This window comes from Gloeophyllum trabeum, assembly GCF_000344685.1.
Source record: "Gloeophyllum trabeum ATCC 11539 unplaced genomic scaffold GLOTRscaffold_00003, whole genome shotgun sequence".
Lineage (NCBI taxonomy): Eukaryota > Fungi > Basidiomycota > Agaricomycetes > Gloeophyllales > Gloeophyllaceae > Gloeophyllum > Gloeophyllum trabeum.
This window is the reverse complement of record NW_006920412.1, coordinates 175,009-200,800: the sequence shown is the minus strand read 5'-3', so window position 1 is coordinate 200,800 and position 25,792 is coordinate 175,009. Positions and strand designations below refer to the sequence as shown.

Sequence of the window (25,792 nt, the reverse complement as noted above, 5' to 3'; positions counted from 1 at the left end):
CGTGAATGTGAACGTAGCACGCTGTAGGTTTTCTGGCAGTAAAGAGCAATTAACGACGCGTCCGAACGCGTCGCGGACGTGACAAGCTGTGACACCATCGCAAAAAGTGTCACACCAAATATCCTGGTCACTGTCCGGGCTCTCCTGCCGCAGCAGAAGCAGGTCCCTTCCCCTATGTTAGAATTGTAAAATCAACATAGTACATGAGATATATATTCAGCCTTTTACAGCTGTGATCCAGTACTTGCTTTGTCCATTAATTACACAGATTTGTGCTTCCTGGAAATCAAGCTCATCTGTATCAAGGATAGGGAATGCACCCACTGGTGTGCACATAGATATGTTCCAAATGTTTCTAAAGACAATACATAACTTCCCTAAGCACTCCTTTGCCGACCTCGGTGAAATTGACCATCATTTCATCCCGATGGTGGTCAGCTCAGGAATAAGAAGAGACAGACATGTTTATATCTACTACAGTCTATAATGGTAGAATACCCTTCTTTCTGGTTTACAATAGTGATATACATTGCTGATGCATGCATAAGGTGAGAATGGAGCAGAGGAATGCACAAGAATACGAGGGGATACTTGCGACCACCTTTCAGCCACAATCTGCTGACAAATCAACTCGCACCGGAACCGGGCGTTGCGCCTCCCCACTGTCAGTCTCAGCATGTCCCTGATTCAAAGTTCGTGTATGCGTTGTGGAGGTGTGTTATGTCGGGTCATATCCTCCGGGCGGCTGCTTTGACTCAGAAGTCTCTATATGCATTGAACAGGCATCTCTTGTCGGTTTGTCTTCCCTGGCCCAAAGTGGAATGGAAGCCGGTCAAGTAAACGTATCCGAGCGAAGTCGTGAGGAAACATTTACTTCTTATCATCCAGGTTTGAGGTAGACCAGACATCACATTTCCAGTGGACCGGAGGGAGGACGCTGGACGATTCTCCCATTTTTTCGCCGCCTTGTTTCCGATCAGTCAAGCCATAGGTGATAACTCTGCATTTTCGAGTCACTGATACCACTCCGTCCACTTGCTCCAACATTGCAGAGCAAAAGGTCTTGAAGACAGCCCCTCTCGTCTAGAGCCGCTTAACTTTGCCTCTGGAGTTCTTGACGGTGTATTGAGAGAGACCGGGTTATTCGAAGTGCTTGCAACCGTGCCTTCCCAAATATCACAGGGCCCCTTGCGTTTACGCTGATGGTGTGAACGCATATACGACGGAAGAAGAACCGGAAGAGAGTAACATGGGAGTGCACAAGCTGGAGGCATCCGAGAGCATCTGCGTGAGTGGCACTGGCCACAACGTGGGAGTCCATGGACGCGACGTGACTGCGTGACGCCCCCGTGTCAGTCTTTCAGTATTCCGATCAAAGGCTATATTGCCCGTGCCACAGGCGCGTCCGAGCGCGTTTCTCCTCCTCCTCCGCTGCCTTGCATGTCATATTGCCTCTCCGCTTAACGCCCTACCACGAAGAGGTACATTTATCATCATCTTCGTTGCGCCCGTCTCTTTTCGCTGTAAGTCACTCTGCCTTTACTGTTCCCTGATATAAATACGAGTTTGCGACAGGTCTACGCTATGGATACATCTGAAACCAAATGCAAAATGGAAGATGAAGCGCAACAGTTTAAAGCAGAGCCTGAGGAGTCCAAGTCTGCACTGTCGGAAACAGCAAGGTTAGTCAAAGCGGAGCCTCAAGAGAACAAATCCGGGGTCGACGACCAGAAGCCCCTGAAATCGACGGAAAACGTCGAAGCTCAGCAAGACAATATGGCTAGCTGGGTTAAGCGAGAGGTGTCTCAGGGATTACATGCCGATCAGGAGTCTAAGAACCAAATGAAGGAAGAACAGAAGGGCGGAGAGGGAGAAGACGAGGAGGACGAAAGTAAGGATGATGAGGAAGAGGACGAGGGCTCGGTTGACAACCCCAGCATTGACATTCGGGTAAGTGCATTCTACTGGTGCCATGTATTCCGCCCTAATCTTGCCTACAGTCGGACTTCCAAGACGCGCTTTCAGGCTCTCTCGGCTTCACCGGATCCTTCTACGTATCAAAGCCCGCCCCGAATGCGCCGAATCCAGCTTTGCAGCTCGCAGACCTCGGTCCGATTGGCTTACCTCTCAGCCAGAGAGAAGCGAAGGTGATAGCCTCTCGATGCATCCAAGCGCCTTTCGGGAAAGCCGAGCGTACCGTGGTGGATACCAAAGTGAGGGATACTTGGGAAATGGACGCATCCCTGGTATGTATGGATTTCAAGGGGAAGAATGGAGCTCATATGGATGGTGTAGGTTCGCTTTGGGAACCCTGCTTGGCAGACTTACATCCAGACCGTTATCCGAGATGTATGCCAAACCCTAGGTGTCAATTTCGCAGCCAGCAACCCAAAATGTGAACTATATAAGCTTCTACTATACGAGACCGGATCTCAGTGAGTCGTTTCATGAGTCTCGTAACGTTCTAACTCTCAATCGGGTCATGCTACAGTTTCTTGCCGCATAAGGAGTGAGTTCTCATTGGCAATATTACACTCCCTTTTCGCTGATGGCGATCGTTCCCCAGTACAGAGAAAGCACCAGGAATGTTCGCCACCGTCGTGATTGTGCTTCCCTCCCAATTCACCGGTGGTGAAGTGCATGTCTCACATGGTAGCCTTTCAAAAGTCCTTGACTGCAGCGCGACAAGTGGATACGAGACAACTATCCTGTCCTGGTACACCGACGTGACGCACGAGGTAAAGCCCATCACCAGCGGCTACCGGCTCGCATTGGCATACAATCTCATGCACACCACCACGGCCGTAGGACCCGCCCTGCCGTCCACTGACGCAACCGCAGACAGCCTCAGACATATTCTGCGTTCGTGGAAGCATAACCAGAAGAACGAAGACAAAGCATCAGCGCCGAGCAAGCTCGTATATCTCCTTGAGCATAGGTACGGCCAGGAGGGCCTCAAGGGGAGCTCGCTGAAGGGCAAAGACGCGCATATACTCTCCCTCCTGAACCGCCTGGCGGAGGAGCAAGGCTTCCATATAGGTTTGGCTAGTGTTGAGTGTCATGTGACCGGATGCGGGGATGACTACGGCGGCGGGCGTTACGGCTGCTGGTACGACGAGGAGGATGATGACGACGACGACGTTTCTATGGCGGAAGTGATAGATCGGGAGATGTCGATCACTGACCTTGTCGATCTGTATGGAACGAGAATACGAGAGACTCTGGACTACGAGGAGGAAGAGACTATCCCGTCCGACCTACGTGACACGGTAGAGTCAGGGCCTCATGATGAACAAGAATACGAGGGGTATATGGGTAATGTAAGCACCCACCTCGTATATGCGTCCGCGATCAAGGCTAACATACGCCTAGGGCGCGGGTTCCCTTGAACGATGTGAGTGCTTCATTGTGGATGCTACGCTGACACTAACACCTACGTGCTTTCAGGGTACCGTCGTACAGTGCTTGTTATATGGCCGGATTCGTCCCATTTCGACATCATCTACGGGGGAGAGGACTACGACTACGCCTTCACCGAGCTAGGGAAGATTAAGTCCGCACGGCCAACAACGAAAGAGAAAGAATTCGTGCAGTACGTCCTCCGCTATATCACACCTCGTGCATTCGGTCCCGCCGCCCGCGCCGTAAGCAGGCTTGCTTGCCAATGGGAGGATTTCGGACTGTGGCAGCAAGTCATCACATCCTGTGTGGCTACTCGAAGCGTCAGTGTGCTGACAACACCGGGAATTCTGAAGGCCATAGAAACCTTTGGATTCGAATCAGTTCGGCCGACGTAAGCACTCTCGGTGATCCATATCGTAATACTCACGCATTGGGTGCAGGCTCGAGCGCATACTGGCAAATGATCCTGGCAATCAAAGCAGGTATGACTTGATACGCGAGATTAGCCAACGCCTGGGCAATACGCAACCTCGAGATGAAACATTCACAGCTTGGATCTCCGAGGAGCATGAGAAGTTTGTTCGGAGTCTCAAGGCGCCTACCAAGGAAGAAGGCAACATGCTGATCCAGTTATCACTTGAAAACGGCGGCCTTACGTTCCTCCATGACGTGTGAGTATTGCTCCTTCTGCCTTTTCTGCAGATGCAGCAGCTAATGGTGCCACAGGATCATACCTCAGGTAAAGGCGGTCGGAAGTGCCGAGTTCCTGAAAGAATTTGCACTATCCCTGCAGCTGCACGAAGCCGAATTAAGTCTGACGGCTAGTGCTTGGACTCTGCGCCACTGCACAGGAGACATTCTGATATACGCGATACAGAAGGCGGATCTTTATGCTGCTCCGACCAACAATCTCTTGCAGAACTCGGGCTATCAATATTCAAATTATTATGCACCTCGAATGCCGGACCCTCAGATTACCAAGGGCTACGTCGGCGCGTGCGTGAAAACCGGAAATGACTTTTTACTCGGGGAACTTTTCCAGAAGCTTTTCGGAGCGCTGCCTAGCTCGAGCACCATTACTATGCAACAACGGCTTGCTCATGTTGTCCTGCCTCTTGTCTCTGACTTGCGCATTATCCTCGGTACGTCAGGGAATATCGTCCAGGCGGCCTTTCACGTTGCTTCACTTGCTCGGACTACCATCGAGCAATGGGATAAGTTCCCTGTGCCGGATTCGGGCGTAACTTCCTTGTTGGAAGCGGTACTTTTGAGTGGGGATTCGACGGTATTGTCATCAAAGTGAGCGCCCACTGCCTATTCCGCTTGCCATCTAACCATTGACGCTGGATCTTGTTCAATACTCCAGGATTATACTGAATGTGAAGAAATTCCCTGCGGACACTCAGCAGCGTAAGTTCGTAGAGGAAATGCACGCTCGTCGAGAAGAATTCTACTGGCCAGCCACCGCAAAGGACTCCCTCTCGTCTGTCACCGCAGATCTCGTCAATTTCATCGTCAGCAAAGCAAGGATCACGACTACTGCTGTGGCAATAGAGTATCTGGAGTTCTGCCAGAAAGCGAGTCCTGCGTCGCGCGCTCGGGTGATACTGCGACTCCTGAATCCAGGGGGAGACGTATCCGAAGACTATATCAAGCGGATCCTCGTACCTTTTATTCCAGAATTACGAAGATTCCTGGTTAAGCACCATCTATCGGCCGCTGCAGAGCCTTTCTCGTCAGCTTTCAAAGCCATCATGGTTGCATGGCTAAACAAAGTCTTGGGAGCAAAGTCTACCGAAGCGGGTACAGCCCAGGCTGTGGCAGCCGTGAAACAAGTCAATTGCCTATGTAACGAGTGCCGTCGAGTCGTTCAGTTCCTCACGAATACCGCCAGTCCTGAGCGGCAGTTGACTCTATATCGTATCGGTGCTCCGAAGCGGAGACATGTCGAGCAGTATCTTGATAGGTACTGCCGCTCGGCAGCCACCTATGAAATGATTCGATCGAGTCCTCAAGGGTTAATTGTATGTTTGGGACTGTTCTCCTATGCTAGACGTTCCCTGAAAAGTTCGCAGATTACCAAGGCTGACTGTATTTGGAAGCCAGCCACGTATAGGGCGCATCAAACCGAGGGACGAAATATCCTGAACAGCATCAGTACAAGCAAGCAGGAACTCCAAAAGATTTTTGGCGCTGACTATGGCGCTGTTGTGGAGCGGCTGGACGCTAACCCCAGTGTGCACAAAAATTCAACAGTGGCGTCCGGCCAGCCAGCGAGCGCTGCCCCGAGGCAGAACCTCTCATCTACTGCACGAATCGTAGCGTCGATGCCTGCTGCCCCGAGGCCTCCAGTCGCCTCCAGCTCTACGTCAGCAGGTGTGCTAGCTGCGTCGATCCCATCATCGTCAGCGCTGCCTTCCCGACCAGCAACGCAGGTCGCTCCAACCAAGAAGAGGAAGGCGCCCATAGATCATAACGACTTCATCGACTTGACCTGACCTTGACTGCGTCGTGATGTCGTCTGAAGATGCTCGGGGTATTTGATGTCTTGCCCTCGTATTTTACCTTGCTTTATAATCTGTACTGTATCCCATCAATGCGATATATTTGTTCCTCATACGTAGCACGCAAATCCAGGAGGTTGCTCGTCCGCCTTGTCATGCGGGCCCGGGCTAGGCAGGTAACTGTCTAGAAACAATTGTATAGGACAATTGAACACTTCTCTGATCGCCTTAAGAGGCTCTCTTTTCTGCATGGACATAACAGCATAAGGATTGTATGGCGGGTATCATAGACAATAGGATATTCACAAGTAAATCATCAAATAATGAGCGTGAGTATGAGTCCATGAGAGCTCATTCGTAGAGCTCATTCGTAGACGCATAATATAGTCCGCATAATCCTTCCGCAGGGCGAGAATCAGTGCGAGACCTCGTCGGTGTGCGGCCGTTTACATGAGAGACGTGAAAGCCATGATACCTTGCTCTTTTCTTCAGTACTCCTTTTTTCGACCACGGGTACAGCCAGGCTCTCTCGATATCGCGATCGGCTTCTCCCCTCAAGGCAGCCACACAGACAATATAGCACGAGCAACGCTCCGACCAGCGAACCTCCCACTATCGCGACGATTGTGCTTGAAGAGAGGTGGTGCTTCTCTGGCGGGTCCATCAAGGGCAGGGATGCGGCGATAGTTGTATTTAAACAGGTCAGGAAAGTCATGTTCAGCCCTGCGGGCAGGGGAGTGGCTGAGCTGAGGGGAGGAGGGCTCGTGTCATTTGATGAGGGCATATTTGAAGCTAGCGCGGCGGAATTGTTGTACGTATCCAGGCCCAACCCGAAGGTAGAGGCGCGGTACCATTGGATGATTTGCTCCGGCTGAGGGTAGGCGTAGACCTCCGGACTGAAGGACTCCAGTGTCGTGTTCTTGACCGTACAGTTGGATACCAGAGCGTTCAGGACCTCCTGCACCGAAAATTCGTCGCCGATGAGGCGGTAGATTTCGGAAGTGTTCTGTGCGTTATTACGGGTGATGATTGCGGTCGTCATATTGCCTCCTGGTCTGACCGTTCCATTGTATTGGGCATACTGCATGAGTTGTTAGCGAGATACTATCGGTATGCAGGGTGGGACCTTACCGGATCACACCCATAGTAGTGTGGCGCAATAGGTACCGGCCAAAAGACATAAGGGAAAGGCCTGTTGTCCACGTAGCTGCCAGATGCACCGTATGGATAACCGCTACCATACTGCGAGGTGCCGTATACTTGGTCCTGAAGTGGGAACGGAATGAGCCTTATGCGACATCGCCGAGTAAGTGGGTAATACTGACCCTTGTTCCTCCGCCGGCTTGTCTTCCAGAGAATGGAGAGCTAGATGACAGAGTAAAGGGCTTGCCGCCACCGTTGGAGTACGCTGTGGCGGAACGTCCGGAAGCGCCAGTGCTTGAACCGAAGGAGAATTTCGAACTTCCAGGGGCGGAGCCCGAGCTGCCTTTCGACGATGAGGAGGAAGATGATTTCGAACCCCCGCTTGATTTACCACCGCTCGAGGAACCGTGGCCGCCACCTCCGCCGCCCCCGTGGCCACCACCACCTCCCCCCTTGCGAGGGAAAAGGGAAGGTGGGATTACATCCGGGGCGATGTTCAGGTGGACAAGGGAAGTGAGAGAGGGCATCTACTATCGTGTGGGTGGGTGGGGGAGGAGGAGCTGTCTCGAGGTCCATCTTATAGGACAAGGAGCAAATGTGGCGACCTATCAACGCCGTCCTTGAATATGCTTGAATGGGTACGACGATCAAAACAAATGCACTCTTAGAGCAAACAAGCGCGTCCTTATTGGGACCAACCCTTCCATCGAGAAGCTCATGCACTGGCACAACGCGCTGTTGTCACAGATAGCTAAACTAAGCGGTGTTGGTGGCACAGGAGTCGGGAGTCGGGAAGTGTGCGCCGCCACTCTGCCCACGAGCGCTTGACCGCGCTTCACAGCACTTCCTAAAATAGAGAACTCATCTGCACCAGTCCTGTACGCGATTCCAGGCAGCCATTGCACTTTCCTACCGGATACGACTAGATACCGGGGTGTCTACGAGTACTACAGGGATCATTCCTGGGACAACAATCGCTTGAGGCGGGTTCGGAGTTCGATATCATCGCATCGCAACCTCCATAGACAGCTCTCGTCGTCGCTTTCTCTGAGCCGCATAACAGCCCCCTTAAAATTGTCTGACCACCCCGCTTCAGAGGATATAATGATCTTCAGGTCTCCTGAATGCAACACATCAGCGCTATCCCCACCTAGGAAGCACTGTACAATGAAAAATGCGTACCTTCAAACGGTGCTTGGTCTGCTGCTATGACTCGCATAGCAAGCTGCAGGGTCTGGAACTGGCGAACAACAGCGTCTATGGAGGAATCGCACCATCCGCGCAGATTCGACGGCTCCATAGCGTTCCATATGGTCTCGAAGTCGGGTTCGGCACCCGAAGCTGCGAGATCGACGGGCTCCGAGGAGAAGGGTGACTCCAGTATTATCAAGTCTGACCTTGATATCTGCGAGACGTGCCAGTAAGCTACGTGAGTCCTCCGAGGTGCAAACAATGAGTCATACCTCTGCATCAGCCAGCAAGTCCGGTACCTGCTGGGGTGCTCTAACACTGTGCTTCTGTTCCTGTACAAACAATCAGCATAGTGAGGATCGAAGGAGCAACAGTATACTCACACGAGCTGTCCGCACTAATTCAGGATCCCCAGCCGCAAGCGTCAAGTCACCAGCAGTGACAGTCCTCGACAGGGGATCGTCATGAAGGGCAAAGCGCTCCGAGCGAGGGCTGCCGAGATCCGAGGAACCTACAGACCGGGAACTGCTTGCGCTACGATGGGCGCGCAATCGCGCCTGCGTTCGAGGAGGCTCGTATGCATCATAGCGCAGCTTGCTCGCGGAGAGCGAGGCGCGGGACGAGCGCCCATCTTGTGGACTGGTCGGCCGAGGACTGGATGTCCGAGGCTTAGTCGGTGAGTCAGCGGATGATGCGATGCTCGCTTCCAGCGAGATTAGAAAATCCGGAAGCTAGGTAGAAATGAGATCTGGGGAGAGGGTACGTGTGGAACGATGCACATACAGATGATGTTTTGGAATGCGCCACGGCACGCTGAAGAATTTCCTTTTGGGTATTAAGACTGATGAACTGCTGGCAGCGCTATAATACAAGATCAGCATCTTCCTCTAGGCGCTTTGTTGCATAGAAATAACAAACGCTCACTTGTCGAATATATCGCCCAGAGCGCTCAGACAATTCTCTCACACGCTCTGTCACATCGGGAGGCACCTCGCACTCTGCCGACAACCTCAACATCGCGACCAAACAAGCATCCTTAACCGACGCTGTGCAACACATCGTGACACCCGAGAAGCATACACACGCGCAGAATCAACGATCTCCAGTCAGAATGGCAACACCAACTATACGGGGAAACAAAAGCTGGGACCCACATGGATACGAGGACAGCCGCCCAGCTAGCCCCTGTAGCAGCCGCCCGGGTGGAACAGGGCACATAGGTAAGTGCTCTACTATCAGTGCTGTGACGATGACCATCGATGTGGCGCCCATTTTGGCTGTGGCGTCTTGCAGAGGCTCGAGTAGGACGGTCAGACATGCAACTCGGAACTCGCGTTCAGCTACAGCAATACAGCGAACTAAGTCCGGCGACTGCCTACGATGAAATAAAGGGACGCCACGTACATGTGCGGAAACGCGTCAGCACTTTCTCTACAGCTTTCTCTAGGACGATGTTCTGGCCGCGCCCTTCGAAAGCGGCGAAGGCGTTCTGGAGTCGTGTGGCGTATGCTGCGCCGTCGTCGCCATCCAGGACCTCCACGACCTCGAGCGCACGCTGAGCCGCAACATTCAGCTCATCGACGAACGACTCGTCCGGGATGTTCTCCAGGATCCGGGCATAGCACCCTTGCACGATATTGCTGTCCACCGCGTTCAGTATGCCCAGGGTCTGCAGAATACATCCTCAATCCTAGATATTGGACTGAGAACCGGTTTGTGCGTACCTTTCGCCGGATAGCCTCGTCAGGCGAGTCAAGGAACGTCATGATCCGCTCGACCTCCCAGGAGTCCAGGACGCCGGGAACCTCAGGTATTGTGCCTGCCCACGCGGCAGCGTCCAGGCATTCAATGCACGAGAGGAGGAGGTACTGCTCGTCCGGATCCGTCGAGTTGATGAGGTTCCTGATCGGAAGAATCGGGCAGGTTTGCGGAGACGACTGGACCATAGCGACCACGGCGGGTTTTCGCGTGGATAGGACGGTGAACGCTTGATAGAGTAAGGCTGGGAGGGTTAGAATAAGTACTAGTATTCGACAATGAGACGGATAGGACTGACATCGGGGAAGGGGTGTTATATTCGCTGCCCATTCAATAATCTGCAGTATCAATCGGAGATTTTCCGCTGTAGGACTTTGCGGAGGTCAGGATGCGACGAGACGCTTGGGTTTCACGAATACTCATACCCAAATACGCGGAGAGCGCTCAAGACTCTCAACAAGAACCAGTACTCAGATTTGTCCAGATTAGGATCCCAGGATGGCGGCAGCAGCGCATTTACTATGGACGCGACTCGGGAGGATAGTGCATGGCCAGACTACATACGAACTCTTTCAGCGGTCACCCTTGCTTGAACAAATCTCTGGAATATACCTTGTAAAGCTCGATCGCAGCCGTGAGAGCAGCACTAATAACGATCGGCTGAGGGTCTTTCAGACGCTTTACCACTTTCTCAGCGGCATTAGCGAGGAGGTGAGGCTCCTGGCGCGCCAGCGCGCACATCGCGGCGAGGGCACGTCTACGGACGTCTGGCCTTGGGTCGCGAAAGTTTAACCTGCGAGTAGATGTATAGGATATGGGATACATACTGACGAGTTGTGGGAGAGCAGATCGTGTAACCGGGACTGCACGGCCGGGACGACGTCCTGGAAGGGGGAGTGGATGAGCGTTTCTAGTGCTAGGCATATTCGTGGAATTTGAGAGCATTCGAGGTCCTGAATTGGTGGATATGTTAGATCTGAGATATGGCAGCCGATCCTCTTACAATGCATTAATGGAGCGTCAAGCTGACTGCTTTGTACTCTGCCATGCGGGTCCCCACATACGTATCGATTTGTAGACGAGGGCCCGAATGGAACAGTCGATGCATGGCCAGATACGCTCCCGCATTACAAGGAAATCGGCAGCAGATGGACTGTCAATTCGCACTTTACGTAGAGTGTTAACGAGCATGAGCTGCAGCTCGTGATTCGGAGGCATCATCTGGGCACAAAACTCATACCCTGGGCAAGGCTCAAGTCTATCACCTACCCTAGTTTAACAGCTCCTAGCATTGCTGCTCACCTAGTCTTTTGTCCTGCGTAGTGCTGCCAGACTCTGCCAGATGTACAGCATGCGGCAGCGCGAAATCCATCCCTCCAGGAGGGAGCACGGACACATTCATACCACAGTAGAGGAGCATCACAAGGTATTCTTTGCATTGTCTCTGTGGTTCAGTTCAAGGTATCGCTATCAACCAAATAGCAAACGCAATCGTACAAGAGAAAGCGCCGGGTCCCCCAGCTGGCGCCGTATAACCTCCACCTCCGCTTGGATATGCTGTTCCGCCTCCGAGACTGAGTCGGCGGTCTCCACCTTGCGCACGAATGCGTATTGCGCCCTGCTCATCGCACCCGACGACATGAACGGTACGTCCATCGCTGCCGCTTGTGATGAAGGAGTTAATTATGCGGAGAAGACAAGAGCAGCTGCGGTGTACAGCCACATCTTCCATCCTTTCCTCCTGCCTCGTCTTGCGCTTGTTGATCCTCGTTTCAGGCTTTCCTTTCCCTGCCGGCGGCCACCTCTCTACTCTAGATTAGTTGACAACTCTTAACTCTGCTTTCCTTGGTTCAAAAACGTATGTTGAAATATGTCGTCTGACTTGGAGACTTCCCCGGCTGCAAAGGCGCACGCGTTTAACAAGATCCTGAACGCGCCGAAGGTTTCGTCGCGAAATCAATCGCCTACGGATGTAGAGGACAGAATAAAGAAGCTGAGACGTTTAATCCTGACGGAAACCATTCCCTCGTCGACCGTAAGTCTATTCCTCGTTCATTCAGGAACAATGGGAGAATAGTTGGGAATCGACTGTTCACAGGATCCCACCTTACGCCCTAGGATATGGAAGATACTACTACGAGTAAACGATGTATCGGCTGGGACGTTCTTGGAGTACGTCGGCCGCGGGCCTTGTGAAGTTCGGGAGAAGATCAGGAATGACACCTTCAGGTGAGTCATGCGAGTCTACATCGAGGGATTCCTGGCCTATGGACGGATTTGGGGGAGGGGAATGGGCCTTCGCTGCATTGGATCGTAGCGTTGCTCGGCTGCAGGTCCGGTGTCTCAATTCTTTGGGCCGCATACTGCCACCCAATTCGTGTCGGAGCTTGCGAGTTGCGTGGGTGGTACGAGCTCTCGGGGGATTTTGTGTCTTTTGGTGGCTTTGGAACGTCGGAAGATGAATGGACCGACTTCGTGCAACATCACGGTGATCTTGTGACATCCAATGTCAGCTCCTCTGACCATGGTGTATCCACTATTATACAGACTCGCGCCTCACGTCAGTCTTATATTGAGCCAACCCTGGAGACTTGCAGAGAGAGCCGAGAGGTACACGCGCTCTTCCCAAATGATCAGCACGTGTTCCTACCGCCTCCCTCTCTGCAAGTCTCTGGGCTTGGCTCAATAGTCACTTAGTTCATGCCCGCCCTCCATGGCGGTGTCGTACCTAGTGGGGCGATATTGCATTGTATCCCGAGAAAGTGCGCTGCATGGCTGCTCCATTGCGCTCTGGATTCAGTGGGCTCAATGCGCCAACCTATACTGTTGCATTTTCGCCGCTGAACCCAGCCTCTCACAACTTGTTCGTAGTCGTGCAGTACATCGTGCTGCAGACGATTATCAGCTGTTTCCTACAATCTCCTTATTCTCATCCGTCCGACTCCAGCTGGCACGCCGTTTAAGAAACAAGTTTCACTAACGTATGTCGCAGAACACTGGCCACGGACCGCGGATTCAAAGAGCGCGTCCGGGAAGATATGCTCGTACGACTGCTCGACGCCTTCGTTTGGCGCAACCACGGTGAGCTCCCCCTTTCCTCTAATTCGTGCAGCCAGACTGAGCAAGACCTTCAGACCGACAAGAATCACATTCGTTAGCCTTCACGTATGTCCAGGGAATGAACGTCCTCGCCGCCCCCTTTCTGTACACCATGCCCTCCGAGCTGGAGGCTTTCTTCTGCTTCTCAAAGTTCATCGAGGAGTGCTGTCCGTTATATGTCCAGCCGACGCTAGAGGGTGTCCACCGCGGGCTCAAGGTGCGTTTCGGAGGCATAGCTTGGGCTGTTGCTTACAGACGCAGCAGCTCCTCGACCGGTGTCTCAAGATCCTGGACCCTGAACTGTTCGCGTTTCTAAGATCGAAGAATCTGTCCGCGGAGTTGTATGCGTTCCCATGTGAGCCATCCTCATAGTGCTCCTCGTAGTGCTCCGCTAATGGTTCCTAGCTGTACTCACGCTCTGCGCATGCACGCCTCCACTCGAGGAAGTCCTCCACCTGTGGGATTTCCTCCTCGCCTTCGGCGTCCACCTTAACGTCCTCTGCGTCATCGCGCAGCTTCTGCTCATGCGCGACGAGGTCATGGAGGAACCAAGGTACGCATCCATCTCCTTCGCCTTCTCATTGAGCACTGATAATATATATATTGTAGCCCTATGAAACGACTCCGCCAGTTCCCGCCCCTCGAAGCCCAGCCGGTCATCGGGATATGCGTCACGCTGGTCCGTGATCTCCCGCCTGAACTGTACGACGAGCTCGTCCGGCATCCGTACGACGTCCATGAGACTTGAAGTCACCCTCCACCCTTCGCCTGTCCCTTCTATGCTCCGCTAATATGTCTCTCATGCTGTCGTGTCTTCCTTGCTTTCGTTCCTGTTGCCGCTCTCGATGTCCCTTGTTCTGAATCATCAGGTAATGCTGCGCTCGAAGTAGTTCGTGCGTACTGGCACTCCGCCGAAGTGATACCATAATCGCCCTGTCCGCTCGTATGTCCTTTGGACTGTAGCCATTCTCTTTGTACGCATAAACTGTTCTACTACTTATAATGAATATGTATACTCCTTTGCGGCGTATTGCCTCATGTATACGTGCTTCCCGGGATTCGTAAGGCTTTAGATTGTGGTTGTGGCAGAACCCACTTCGCTTAGGCTCACTGCGCTTCACGAGAGTACGTCTGCGAATCATCGCCACACTCCGGAGCCGGTGGCGCTCATACGCCACCACTCCTTTCCAACCACCACCATGTCCGCAGCGGGGTCCAAAGTCTCTTTCACGGTTCGTAGACCGACGCCCATCTCAAGAAACTCTTCTGAAGCCGACTCAGACGCCCCGTCGTTCAAAATTCCAGCGCTGCCGCGTCATCTAGCCGACAGGGATGCGCCAGGCAGCCCGCTTGCGCGCAGCGCCAACTCGTCCCCGACACCGAAACGGATGTACCGCGACCGCGACGACAGCAGCGACGATGACGACGCGCAGCCCGTAGACGAGCTCGTGACGGGCTTCGACCAGTTCGGCGTGCAGCGGTGTGTCATTATCTCTAAAGCTCGCCCGCGCGCAGGCAGGTCTCAACTCACAGCAGCGTCGGTGCTTTTGCTTCGTAATAACAGGTTACATGAGAAGAAGAAGGAGGGCCCGTTGGTGATACCCGCACTGAAGAACCGCGACTGGCGGGAGGCGGCAAGGAAGAGGAAGGCGGGTATTTATGTGCCGCCGGGTGCGCAGGCGGAGACGGGCGCGGATGGCAGCGTTGGGGGGCTGGGCACTCGGGATTCGATTAACTCGGGCCCTGAGAGAATTGGGCTGCAGTTCAAGGCAAAGAAGATCAAGATTGAGGACGGCATGGATGGTGTACAGACTACCGAGGTAACTACGGAAGTGGACGTCAAGATGGAAGAAGAAGAAGTCAAGAAAGAAGGAGAAAGCGAGGACCAGCGCGCGCTGCGCGCCCTCCTGGCTGAGGTCAAGGGCGAAGGATCTGGGGACGGCCCTGTAATCGAGGCAATCCGCCCGATCAGCGAGGAAGAAGCATATCGACAAGATGTCGCAGAACTACCAGACGTGGCCTCGATGGAGGCCTACGAACGCGTCCCCGTCTCGCAATTTGGCGCCGCTATGCTCCGGGGGATGGGGTGGAAGGAGGGCCAGGCTGCAAGCCGGAAGCAGAAGGGCCCCGTGGAGCCGTGGTTACCCCAGTCACGGCCGGCCCTGCTGGGCATCGGCGCGAAGGAGAGGGAGGTGCTGGACGACGGGAGCGGGAAGAAGAAGAGAGTTGGGAAGGGCGCTGCTATGAAGTATGTGCCGGTCATCAAGAAGGAGCGGGAAGGGTCTGGAAGTGGGAGCGGGAGTGGCAGGGCGTCGCCGGAGGGACAGGTTGCGAGGCGGTCACCGGGTCGGGACCGGGACGATGGGCGAAGGGATAGGGATCGAGACAGAGATTATGACAGGGATAGGAGGGATCGCCGGAGGTACGATGATGACAGACGGAGAGACCGGGATGGGGATTATGAGCGGTCGGACAGGAGAGACCGTGATGATGATAGACGGAGGGAGAGTCGAAGGGATCGGGACTACGACAGGTCGGACAGGGACCGCAACCGGGACGAAGACAGACGGCGGAGAAGGGACTGATGGAGTGAGGGCTGCACCATGCCTCGCGGCTGTACGTGATATACCATGACGGCCTGGGTTTCGCAGGGCTGTACTCGCTAAGCGCCTCGCTATACTCCTGTCTAGTGTATTGATGTATATGGGTTTAGTCTCGAGACTGAAATACATCCTTGCGATGAGCCATACCATGGCATAAGATGAGTTGCCTCAATGTCCGGCTGTCTGTGCGTTTGCAACGCGGTCGGCAACTCTTTGCCGGTGCTGTCGATTCTTCAAGTGCAGTTCGAAGTTTTTGAGGGTTTCACCTGGCCCGACACTATATAACTGCATCGACTATCAGATATTGCCTTCAGTAGCTGAGGACCCACGAACCCTGCCAGGGCAATCTTGACATATGACTCGCCGCTGCGGGTCTGTATGCGACGTGGCCTTCGGCACGGTCTCGAGTCGGTCATCGGGATGTTGCTCCCGCATTTCACGCAAAGCTTGGGCAAGCCATTCAGGCGGTTCGTTCTAGTAAGCATGCAGTCATTTTTCTGGCTGAAGCACGATATGAAACGCTTACTGTAACAGGATTAACGGGGTCAGAGGTGAGTCTTGGGAGATAGAAGACGTGGAAGCTTTTGAAGAAGCGGGGGTCCTCAAGGTCCAGTTCCTCGCGAAGGTCGGCCGTTGATGGGCGAGCCTTCGCATGCGACTCCTGCACGGTGACAGGCCTAGTCATGCCCACCGCACTATTACCACTGCCATCCGGCTCGGCTGTTCTCGCATCTAGTGCACTGGTATCCGAACCAACATCATCGGAACGGAATTTTGCGTCGCAAGCTAGGCTGGGTCCCGAGTTCAGAAACCCTCACCATGGGCATACAATACTGGCCTCACCATTCGGCCCAGCCGCCAGTGACAAGGATTATACTGCGGTGGTCGCGACAACGCGGGCACTTACGCTGCGCTGAACCAACTTCGGATAATACGATACTCATCTCGAGAACGAGACCGCACTTGATGCGTCGTGACCAGGTCTTCGGATCCATCACAACGCCGCAGTTATCACAAGCGATGTCGTACTGCCCTCTCTCGACGTATATCTGCCCGACGCGCTGCTTGAAGTGCGCTTTGACGATTGCATCGAATTTCTGCATCGGTCAGACCATGTAAGTACCGCAGTTGAGCAGTTGAACTCATAATTGCTCACGTCCCAGGTGCTACATAATGTCATTGGTAATATCACGTCCTTGCCTAGTGCGTCGATGAACCGCACTCCATTATCGAGCGAGTATCCAAGCGCACGGGGCAGTCGTCGTAAGGATGTCAGGACTTCGTTCAACTTGATTTTGACCGACATAAGGTCTCGCCTCGCCTCATCGACAAAATGAACCAAGATTGACGCAGATGCGCTTAACACGACCTCGTTCAGTCTCAGTATGTGAAGAAATAGCGAGTAACTTGCACCTGTTACCTATTGTCAGCCACAGCACGATATAAGTTCGATATTGAGAGAATCTATCTTTCAGGATCTTCATTTCGTCCTGCTTGAACAAAGCCCAGCCAATCGCGCGCCAGGAATCCTTTGCCAACTTCTTCCTGTACCCCTCGATCTTTCGATGTAGCGTGGTTAGTTCGGTACTGCATTGGGCGACCTGCTCCAGAATCTGGTCCAGGGTGTCGTTCTTCCGACCTACACTCGTAAGCACCGTCGATGCGTGGCCCAGGGTCTCCTGCAGCAGCCGTAGCTCCTGCAGAAGCTGCTGGTACTGCTGACTGGCACCTCGGCTGTCGCTCAGCGCCTTCACGATCTGGTACACCAGCTGAGCCACGGCAATGACATCGCCAACGGCATTGCAGGTTATTGGGAACACCATAGTACAACAAGGAGACGTGTGTCAGTGACGGGAGGAGACAATATACATGTGAACATACTTAATGAAGGTCCCTCGCAACGCTTCGTGCACAGCAAGCATAGCCTCGAACACAGACTCGGATCCATTACGTAGAGGATCTACCAATTTGACACGCCATATCCCGGAGTGAGTGCCCCGAGCCGTTTGGTATGCTGAGGCGAGCCATCGCTATCAGCATTTACTGTGGCATTGGCTGCTTCTCCACGAGAAATAGAGGCTTGAATACCGTGTTCAAGGTCGCGGATGTATCATGGTCTAGCGTGCAACCCGAGGGTAGTAATGCGAAGAGTAGGGTTTGGAGCAGTGGGTACCAGTGAACTCGTATACACTGATCAAAACGGCTTGGTTCAGTCTGACCGTGGAGGGTCTGCGGGGACGACAAAGTGATGGTGTTAAGATGAGTCTGGCAAACGGAAGACAAGCTCGTTTGCGCTATGCGTTCAAGTCCTGAGATAGTCCATTGGGTACCATTCATCCTATTAACAGTCGGAGCCGCCTGCAGCGGTACCCTCGACCACCGCGACGGGCAACGGCCTGAGGACGCGAGCTCGAACTTGAGGCAAACTCCGACATCTCACGGATGTTCATTGACGACGACAGGCAGGCGACCCGTACCTGTAAGTACTAGCAAATGTGTTTATCCTCTCCATTTCTCTGGACCTCAGGAGGCATGATAAAATTAATGCATGTTTCATATACAGTACGTATCACCCACAAATACTCCCCAATATCCTCTTCATGTCATACATCCAACTTAACACTCGGAAGAAAATGAGTTTGACGGGTACTTTTCTTGATCTTTGTCTTCAGATGTCCTCCACGACTCGGGATTGCGGTATAGGAACACTAGGATCATCAGAACCGACTAAAAGTATGATTTAGTGATGGCTAGCGGGGCAAAACAATCAATGACATACGCAGAAGGTGATTATTGTCAGGCATGGCAAAATGCCGACAAAATCTAGAGGGCACGATGAGTTGGGCGTACTACGAATAGCTGATGTCACACCTATGTCAGCGCCTAGAAAGATCGAAGTGCATATCAATTGACAGTATCACAGAAGAGCAAGATATATGTACCGAATCCAGCTGGTGCTCCTGGTAATGTCGACCGGAGTTGAGTGAATGCAAACAGAGTCCCCACCGGCAGAGCGAGGACAGCTGCCGACGTTGGTCTTCCCAGAAACACCACAGCGACGCATGTCGCAAGGAATGCAAGTGTGACGAGCCCTGCGCAAAGTGCGAGCAAGTCAGCTTTGTAAACAGCGAGGGTTATGAAGAAGCGTGAGGCTATGCATCAGACATACAGATTGCAAGGACAATGAGCACGGAGTATAGACGGATGACAAGTCCGCGGGTGATTGTAAGTTTGCTCTTGAAAGTGTTCCCAATTACTGACGTTCCCGGCTCCAAGTCTGTCAATATTGTGCTGTAACCTCTGCACGAGTATCAGAGGACAGGTCCACACCGGTGGCAACCAAGCGGGAAAGAGGGCACTTACACGGCGATTCCCCCGGTTCTGGTGATTGATACAGGGACTAGCGTGCTGTTGTTTGGTATTTCGGTATACATGGAGATATCGGCGTAATATCTGCAACAACATATAGCATCGAGAGTCTCATGTGAACCCTACGGAAGAGAAAAGACATACACGTCGAAAGGATACGATTGAACAGTCGAACCTGGCAGAGATCCGATAGCGATGTCAGTTCGAAAATACGCCGAGTCTCCATAATAGTCCCAGGGACATTCTTCAGTCATATTCATACTGAAGACAGGGACAGAAGGTCGGTTGTTGGACGGGCTCCCCGACTCGCACGATGATGAGCGTAGAAGATTCCTGAAGCGACGTGAGGAAGGACGACGCATACGGCGAGTGTGCGAGCACTCACTGGTCGAAGTACAAGTTGATAGTCGCGTTCGGGTAGTCTTGGCAACTATGAAGGCCCACATTGACGCCCCAATCGATTGTCATGGAACCTGTGCCCGGGTCCACCGAAATCAACGTGGCGTGCAAGGCCAACTGCAAGTAAAAGACCAATCGTTAGCGGGCGACATGAGCGAGAGGGAATAGTTGTATACCCCTGGCTCCCCGGTATCTGCAGCATCCTGGAATGGACGAAGACGCAAAGCCCACCCTATGGGGATACTGATGACGAGAGAGGCCACCACGGATGCGAAGCACACTAGAATCCAATGGGCCTTAAGCTGGCGAAGGATTTTCTCCCCGTTCACTTGGATACGTCCTAAAACCCCGCGCCCCTCCATCCCCGGGTTCAGGGTCAAATTTTCAGAGTCAGAGATACTGCACTGGCGTCCATTGAAAGACTCCCCTTCCCCGAAGCCGGTTGGGAAAGGAGGGCATACATGATCAGCGGTGCCCGCAGGTACCACGCTGGACACCGAGTGAGCGGGTAGAGCGACGTCTCCGTGCGAGGTTGGCTGGACGGTCGAAAATGAAGTGTCATGGTCGGAAGGCTTCTGCGCCGACGAAAGCAGATGCTGTGCCTCCTCTCCGGCAGCAAGCTGGGATTCTGTTTGCATCAACGTCCGCCTGCGAGCCTGACGTCCCCCTTGATCAGCACTATGGGCGACGGACATCAAGGTTGGGTACGATCTCTCCAGAGCAGCGTGTGTTCTGCGGTGGCAGATGCTGGTGGGGCACGGATGTGAGCGAGGGACGAAAGAATCTAGGATGATCTTCACCTGCGCGTGAGGAGCCGGGCGACGTCTAGGGCATATATACGTTAGGGCATAACATTACGGGGCCATGCGAAATAGGCGTGGAAGCATTACTGAATGAGAACGAGAAGTGCTGGAATAGAATGCAAAAATAGTGCTCAAGCGCCCTCGTAGTACTTTATCGACGAATGCTCTTTGGTGATATCGAATGTCCACGGTTAGTACGACGGTGCCGCAGTAAAGCCACCCGTGAATGCGTACTTCGCCGTATACAGCTCGGCAATGTTTGAATCCGGATAGAGGGTGCAGGATGAACGAGTGCCCATTGCAAAGGTTCATCGATGAACCCCCGCAATGGGCGCTCGCGGGTTGTCTATGTACGACAAATCTAGACTGATGCTGCGATGATGATAGGACTCAGTGCACTATCAACATTTGAGGACATGCATACGGCAGCTGATGGACGGTGCTGTTTGCTTTAGGCTTAGCGCCGGATGGTGGGCTCCGAGTAAGGGTTCCCTTCGCTGCGGTTGATGACGGCACTCACCGTAGTCTAAGAAGCTGATGTTGGACGCTGGTAGAGCGCCGAGCATGCTCCGCATGCGAAGACAATGGGCAGGAAATGCCATCAAGCCAATCAAGAGAACGTGGCCGCCGTTGTCTAAGGCGGTGCGCAGCAGAGGGTGACAATGGGTCCCTCGGGGCACTGCGTAGCAATCGTAGAACACAAGGGCATCAGAGACAGGAAAGACCAACACCGTCCTGCGAACCCAAAATATGTTCTCTGACTTGCTGCGTCGGGTATGTCAGAGGAAACCGTCTTTGCGTCCCCCCTGCTCGTGCCGTATGTCTTTCCTATCCGGCGCGCTTCTATAGAACCTGGGGTTGCTTCCAGTGGTCGGACTTCAGAGAAATCCGGACATTCCATCGATAGGATAGCACAGATTCTGACTTGAGTTATCACGTGTTGCACGGGATATACTACGAGACACGTCTGCTGTACTTACACGTAAGCCCCCAACCCGACCTGAATGCTATTCACCCGCTGCATCACGCTCGGCACGCGAATCAACCCCTCCCCCTCCCCCTCCCCCTCCCATCCGCCCTTGCCTCGCCGCCCCCAGCACACTTCCTGTCACACACGCACCCGGGCATGCAATACCCCCTGATATCCTCGCTCGTGGCAATCGACCAGTAGTAGCGGCTACGATACGCCGGCTCGGGACCTGGGGCGCGGCAGAGCAGGTGGGGCAGTGGGAAGGGTGAAGGCGAGTGGCGTGAACAGAGGAGGTGTCGAGGCTTAGGCAGGTGACGAGGGTGAGAGCGGTTAGGTTGTTGCGTAGAGGGTGGCGTGGTGAGCGAGGCGAGGAGAGGGGAGAGGGAGGAAGGGGGAGGATACGCACCGACGCCGAAGAGTGCCCAGGTAATTGGGGGAACGTGGAAGACGTGAAATGTCTCAGGATCAGCGTGGACTAGGGATATGCCCGACACGAAAACTGCCGCACTTGCAACATTCGATGAAGTGAATTATGCCTAGGGCATGCCTGGAGTTTGCAGAAGGAAGACGTACTGGTTAGGAAGAGCACAACAGTGACTGTCCATGCGAGCTCGGTGGCTACGTGATGGGTCTGCGTGGACCACATTAGGGGGTGAGACAGGCTACATCTCAGGCTCAATATCATGTCATGAGCGTTAGGGAGCAGAGGAGAAAGGGCTTACGCGTACGACGCTGGTAGCAGCACGAACCCCGGGATCATCGTCGGCACCGAGATATACGACTTGCGCTGGATGCGCGGCGCGAGCAAAGCAGTGAGCGAATGCAGGATATACATGCCAGAGACGTCAGAGCTGGCATGCATTCCGTGAGGTGAGAACAGCGTGGGCACGCGGAAAAATGGGGCCTACCCATGCAGGACATGCGGAAGAGATAGAAAGGACTCAGCTCGAGCATCATTGCGCTAGATGATGGCCACGGTAGTAGGCGCGATGCGATGATGAGAAACACGGAGGGAGAGTGACGGTGCAGATCATAATCATCTCGTCATAGACTTGGACTCCAGCAGCGTAGGGCTTTGTTTCTTCTCCGCAGAATCATAAAAAAGCTACTACGAGAAGAAAAGACACCCATCTGCGGAGCCCACGGCGACATATCAAAAAATTCAGAGTCGAAGGGGGTCGATTCTTCAGATACCCGACGATCATGTATCACAAGAAGCTGAGCAGCATTCCATGGCTTGAAGAATGGAACACGACAAGTGCTGTCTGAACTTTACCTGCTGGTTTCGGGCACCTAGGCACTCACTGGAGCGACCGAATGAGCGTCCAAGATGGCCGGGGAGGCGACGACTAATCGTTCAGCAGCTAATAGACAATGCCTGCTTCTCCGCGTGATAGACAGTATTTCCTGGAAAGACCTACGCTGAATTTTGGAGTGCATCTGCTGTCGTTAACTTGTCCTGATAGTTCACGATGTCCGGCGAAAACGAATCGATCCTTGGGCAAGCTGGACTCTATGGCGCCGACCCCACTCAAGACGTTCGATGCGTTACAAAAGCTCCTGTCGATGTACAAGAAGCGCATGGCGTCGCGGGGGTTTCTGAATTGCCAGCGTTTGACTGACTGGACCCGGAGATAAGCCTGCAGGCAATGGAATCCAGACGTTAGAAGAGAGCATAGATCAAGCATACACGTCACTGGGTGGCCATCATTTTACAGTAGAGTCCCTCTTAATCATAGTGGTCGGTGGAAGCCGAAAGCTATATGGGTTTCCAGGGACTATGGGTTATGAGAGTGTGACTGTGACAATGGCTTGGAGCGTGACAGCTTACTCAATACATTCAAGTCCGCTATTTTTAGCTATGTGGCCAGCGGCGGCAGAGGTCACATGATATTTCTCTCGAAAAGGTGATATGTGGTTGTGTTTGCACGGGGGCACAATAGTAAAGACGTGGTGACGCGTGTTGCAAAGGCAGCATGTCTGCAAATCTTGTGGCAGTGTACAAGCCCCGTCAAGGGCAACATACAGTACATGCACCACTCTGTAATGATGTGTAGTTCCAAAGCCATGTGCCAACTTCTGAGGCAAAGCCAGAATCATCCAATGTCATACATATTTGGAATCTCCGCGGGAGCATAGTGTGTCTCTGGGCTGACATATTCTCTCTGATCTCTGATGCTTCTTGCTGCTGTCATACGGGGACCAACAGATGGCCCCTAGCACAGGAAAGATCTACAGCCATCATACTGGAATGTGAGGGACTAGGATTTAGTGGTTAGTGTTAAAATACTAGTACAGCATAAGGTGCATGGATTTACATCCGCAAGCTCAGTAATTTGATGGAGATGAAGGGAGGAAGTGCTGGAAGTTGGGCATGAGGATGACTCACAACTAGACAGGTGCCCGAGGCCACTGGACCTAATTCTTCTTGAAGTCGCTTCCTGAGTCACTCTGGAGTGCCTGATGTCAGAGCTAAATCATCTTGGGGAATCTGCACTTGCCTCGAGGACACTAGAAATTCCGGAGTTAAATCGAGAAATCATTTTGAGCCAATCATAGTGTAGGGTCATGTGAGCGCAATGTCGAATAGACTCTGGAGGGCATGAATGAAGCATTAATTCCGTGATTTCCGGGGTTAGATGATCCTGGAGGCTTATCAACGTATACGGTGATAAGCCTCAGGATCGTCTGACCCCCGAAAATGCGGACTCAGCACATCGTACAAGCCCTCCGGAGCTTATTCGACACAGCACTCACACGCCACTAGGCTTCTATGGGCTCTACAGAACTGCTCTATTTAGCTCCGGACTTCCTAGCATCCTCGAGGCGTACACGGACCCATTCCGCGATTTATCTCCGCAAACAGGAGCTCCGGAGCGACTTAACCAACGCAACTTCTAGATGAATTAGCTCCGGGGCCGTGGGCACTTCTATCGAGGGGCATCGTCCTCATGCCCACCCTCCAGCACAATCCCTCTCTCGTTTCCGTCAAGATACCGAAGGTGCGGACGCATACGAGTCACCATGAGGCCAGCATCAGTCAGCAAGCGGCCGGAGGTAATTAGCACGTGACCGGCGCGTCACACGGAGTGATGGGACCGCTTGGATCAGGTGGCAGAGCATCAAGGTGACCTCTAGGGGTTGGGACGAGCAAGTAGGAGTGCAAGGGAGTCGTGTGGTGCATGGTATAGTGGCGGCAAGTGCTGAGCAATCCTGTGGGTAGCGGCGGTTATTTGTTATTTATCTCCGGACGGTCGCAAAGCCATTCCTGTAGTATAAATTGTACAAAGTAGTGTACAGAAAAATAAGTTTCGACTTCACCATCTCAGAGAATTAGCGTTACGATCTCAGCGACCCGAGAAGTTCGAAAGCGTTAAACTTAGCGAATTATAACCGATCCTAGCTTTGCCAATAGGCCTGACTCATCAAGTGAATTATCTCCGCCATCGATTCAATTAGCTCCGGTGAGTCTCACATAGCGGAATAAAATTAAACAAGTCCTTTTAGCATTTTCTACTCCCGTGGGCCCGAACCTATACTCGGGTTCGTGGTTTGCGACTTTGTTTGCGACTTTCCGGAGATAAATGCTCCGGAGCGTCCACTAGTGTTTGTTTCAGGCGTCAAGGTTTTTGTTTTATTTTTCTAGGTCTTCCTACGGACTACCCTACGGTGTCTTACTCCTCCTTTCCCCCTCCAACTATTAAATACCCTTCAGTTGTCTCGGACCGCTGATAAGCCCCAACGATCTTCTGACCCCCGAAATTGCGAATTTGACACATCCTACATCCCCTCCAAAGTTTATTCGACACCACCTGTCGGACCTCTTACGCTACAAGTAACCGACGAAGGGTTCTGGATTTAATTCCGGACCTTCTAACGTCCTCAAGGCAGGCGCAGATCACCAATCTGATTTATCTCCGCAGCCAGACGCTCCGAAGTCACCCGGAAGAATACCTTTGTGACTAATTATCTCCGGGAACGGCGGAGGCCCGCGTTGCAGTGCGTCATTGGTATTAGCACTCCCCAGTCATCACGCCCCTTTGTTTCCGTCAAAGCGACCGAGTCAGCGGACGTAAATCGACGGCCGGACGGAACGTATCAGTCAGCAAGCGGCCGGAGCTAATCCGCACGTGATCAGCCTGCAGTACAGCGTGATGAGGCACTTCAAGCGAGCATTGACGCGTCGAGGCTACCTCTAGGACCTAGGACGAGCACGTGGAAACACGGCAGGATCGTATGGGACATGGTATAGCGGTGGGCAAAGGCTGAGTAATTGTGTGGGATGCGGAGCATATTCGTTATTTAACTCCGGGCGGACGCAAAACCATTCCAATAGCATAAAAATGTATGGAGCGTAGTGGAAAATCCAAGTTTTGTACTTCACCCTCTCAGCGTACCAGAATTATCGTCTCAGCGACCCTCGGAGTCCCTTCGCGTCGGACTTAGCGTCTACAATCAATCCTAGCTTTGCCAATAGGCCTGACTCGTCGAAACTAGATAACTCCACCATCGCATATCGATCCAAGTAAGCTCCGGATTTAAAGTATAAAA

At 53.1% G+C, this 25,792-nt stretch overlaps 7 protein-coding genes across 7 annotated transcripts; 3 read left to right on the top strand and 4 right to left on the bottom strand.

Annotated features, from left to right (window-relative positions):
- Positions 1–1,420: 1,420 nt before the first annotated feature.
- Positions 1,421–3,104, top strand: GLOTRDRAFT_56168 (uncharacterized protein; the record flags this gene model as incomplete). The annotated part of the gene is made up of 6 exons (XM_007864792.1): positions 1,421–1,523; positions 1,576–1,950; positions 2,001–2,246; positions 2,296–2,435; positions 2,492–2,509; positions 2,567–3,104. Coding segments are annotated over exons 2-6 (1,308 nt in total), but the record flags the coding sequence as incomplete, so codon positions are not given.
- Positions 3,105–6,561: 3,457 nt separating this feature from the next.
- Positions 6,562–6,987, bottom strand: GLOTRDRAFT_9905 (uncharacterized protein; the record flags this gene model as incomplete). The annotated part of the gene is made up of 1 exon (XM_007864594.1): positions 6,562–6,987. A coding segment is annotated over one exon (426 nt), but the record flags the coding sequence as incomplete, so codon positions are not given.
- Positions 6,988–8,199: 1,212 nt separating this feature from the next.
- GLOTRDRAFT_71599 (ARM repeat-containing protein) lies at positions 8,200–11,654 on the bottom strand (the record flags this gene model as incomplete). Its single annotated transcript, XM_007864920.1, has 14 exons — positions 8,200–8,454; positions 8,513–8,572; positions 8,624–8,971; positions 9,024–9,101; positions 9,165–9,286; positions 9,395–9,580; positions 9,645–9,909; positions 9,965–10,370; positions 10,424–10,554; positions 10,611–10,770; positions 10,830–10,951; positions 11,166–11,239; positions 11,301–11,442; positions 11,496–11,654. 14 exons carry the CDS (start codon positions 11,652–11,654, stop codon positions 8,200–8,202), a joined length of 2,508 nt encoding a protein of 835 aa, XP_007863111.1.
- Positions 11,655–11,868: 214 nt separating this feature from the next.
- Positions 11,869–14,062, top strand: GLOTRDRAFT_114404 (TBC-domain-containing protein; the record flags this gene model as incomplete). Its single annotated transcript, XM_007864919.1, has 7 exons — positions 11,869–12,033; positions 12,097–12,227; positions 12,991–13,079; positions 13,133–13,314; positions 13,362–13,452; positions 13,503–13,650; positions 13,707–14,062. The coding sequence occupies 7 exons, from the start codon at positions 11,869–11,871 to the stop codon at positions 13,843–13,845; spliced, it is 945 nt and encodes a 314-aa protein (XP_007863110.1). The 3' UTR covers positions 13,846–14,062.
- Positions 14,063–14,296: 234 nt separating this feature from the next.
- GLOTRDRAFT_71596 (uncharacterized protein) lies at positions 14,297–15,846 on the top strand (the record flags this gene model as incomplete). The annotated part of the gene is made up of 2 exons (XM_007864918.1): positions 14,297–14,577; positions 14,662–15,846. 2 exons carry the CDS (start codon positions 14,297–14,299, stop codon positions 15,680–15,682), a joined length of 1,302 nt encoding a protein of 433 aa, XP_007863109.1. The 3' UTR covers positions 15,683–15,846.
- A 22-nt stretch (positions 15,847–15,868) lies between these two features.
- GLOTRDRAFT_35739 (uncharacterized protein) lies at positions 15,869–16,135 on the bottom strand (the record flags this gene model as incomplete). The annotated part of the gene is made up of 2 exons (XM_007864661.1): positions 15,869–15,985; positions 16,034–16,135. 2 exons carry the CDS (start codon positions 16,133–16,135, stop codon positions 15,869–15,871), a joined length of 219 nt encoding a protein of 72 aa, XP_007862852.1.
- A 2,181-nt stretch (positions 16,136–18,316) lies between these two features.
- GLOTRDRAFT_136623 (uncharacterized protein) lies at positions 18,317–20,257 on the bottom strand (the record flags this gene model as incomplete). The annotated part of the gene is made up of 9 exons (XM_007864917.1): positions 19,645–20,257; positions 19,455–19,585; positions 19,214–19,402; positions 19,064–19,153; positions 18,870–19,000; positions 18,643–18,792; positions 18,572–18,583; positions 18,480–18,523; positions 18,317–18,427 (listed from the first exon to the last, which is right to left on the bottom strand). The coding sequence occupies exons 1-9, from the start codon at positions 20,161–20,163 to the stop codon at positions 18,317–18,319; spliced, it is 1,377 nt and encodes a 458-aa protein (XP_007863108.1). The 5' UTR covers positions 20,164–20,257.
- Positions 20,258–25,792: the final 5,535 nt, after the last annotated feature.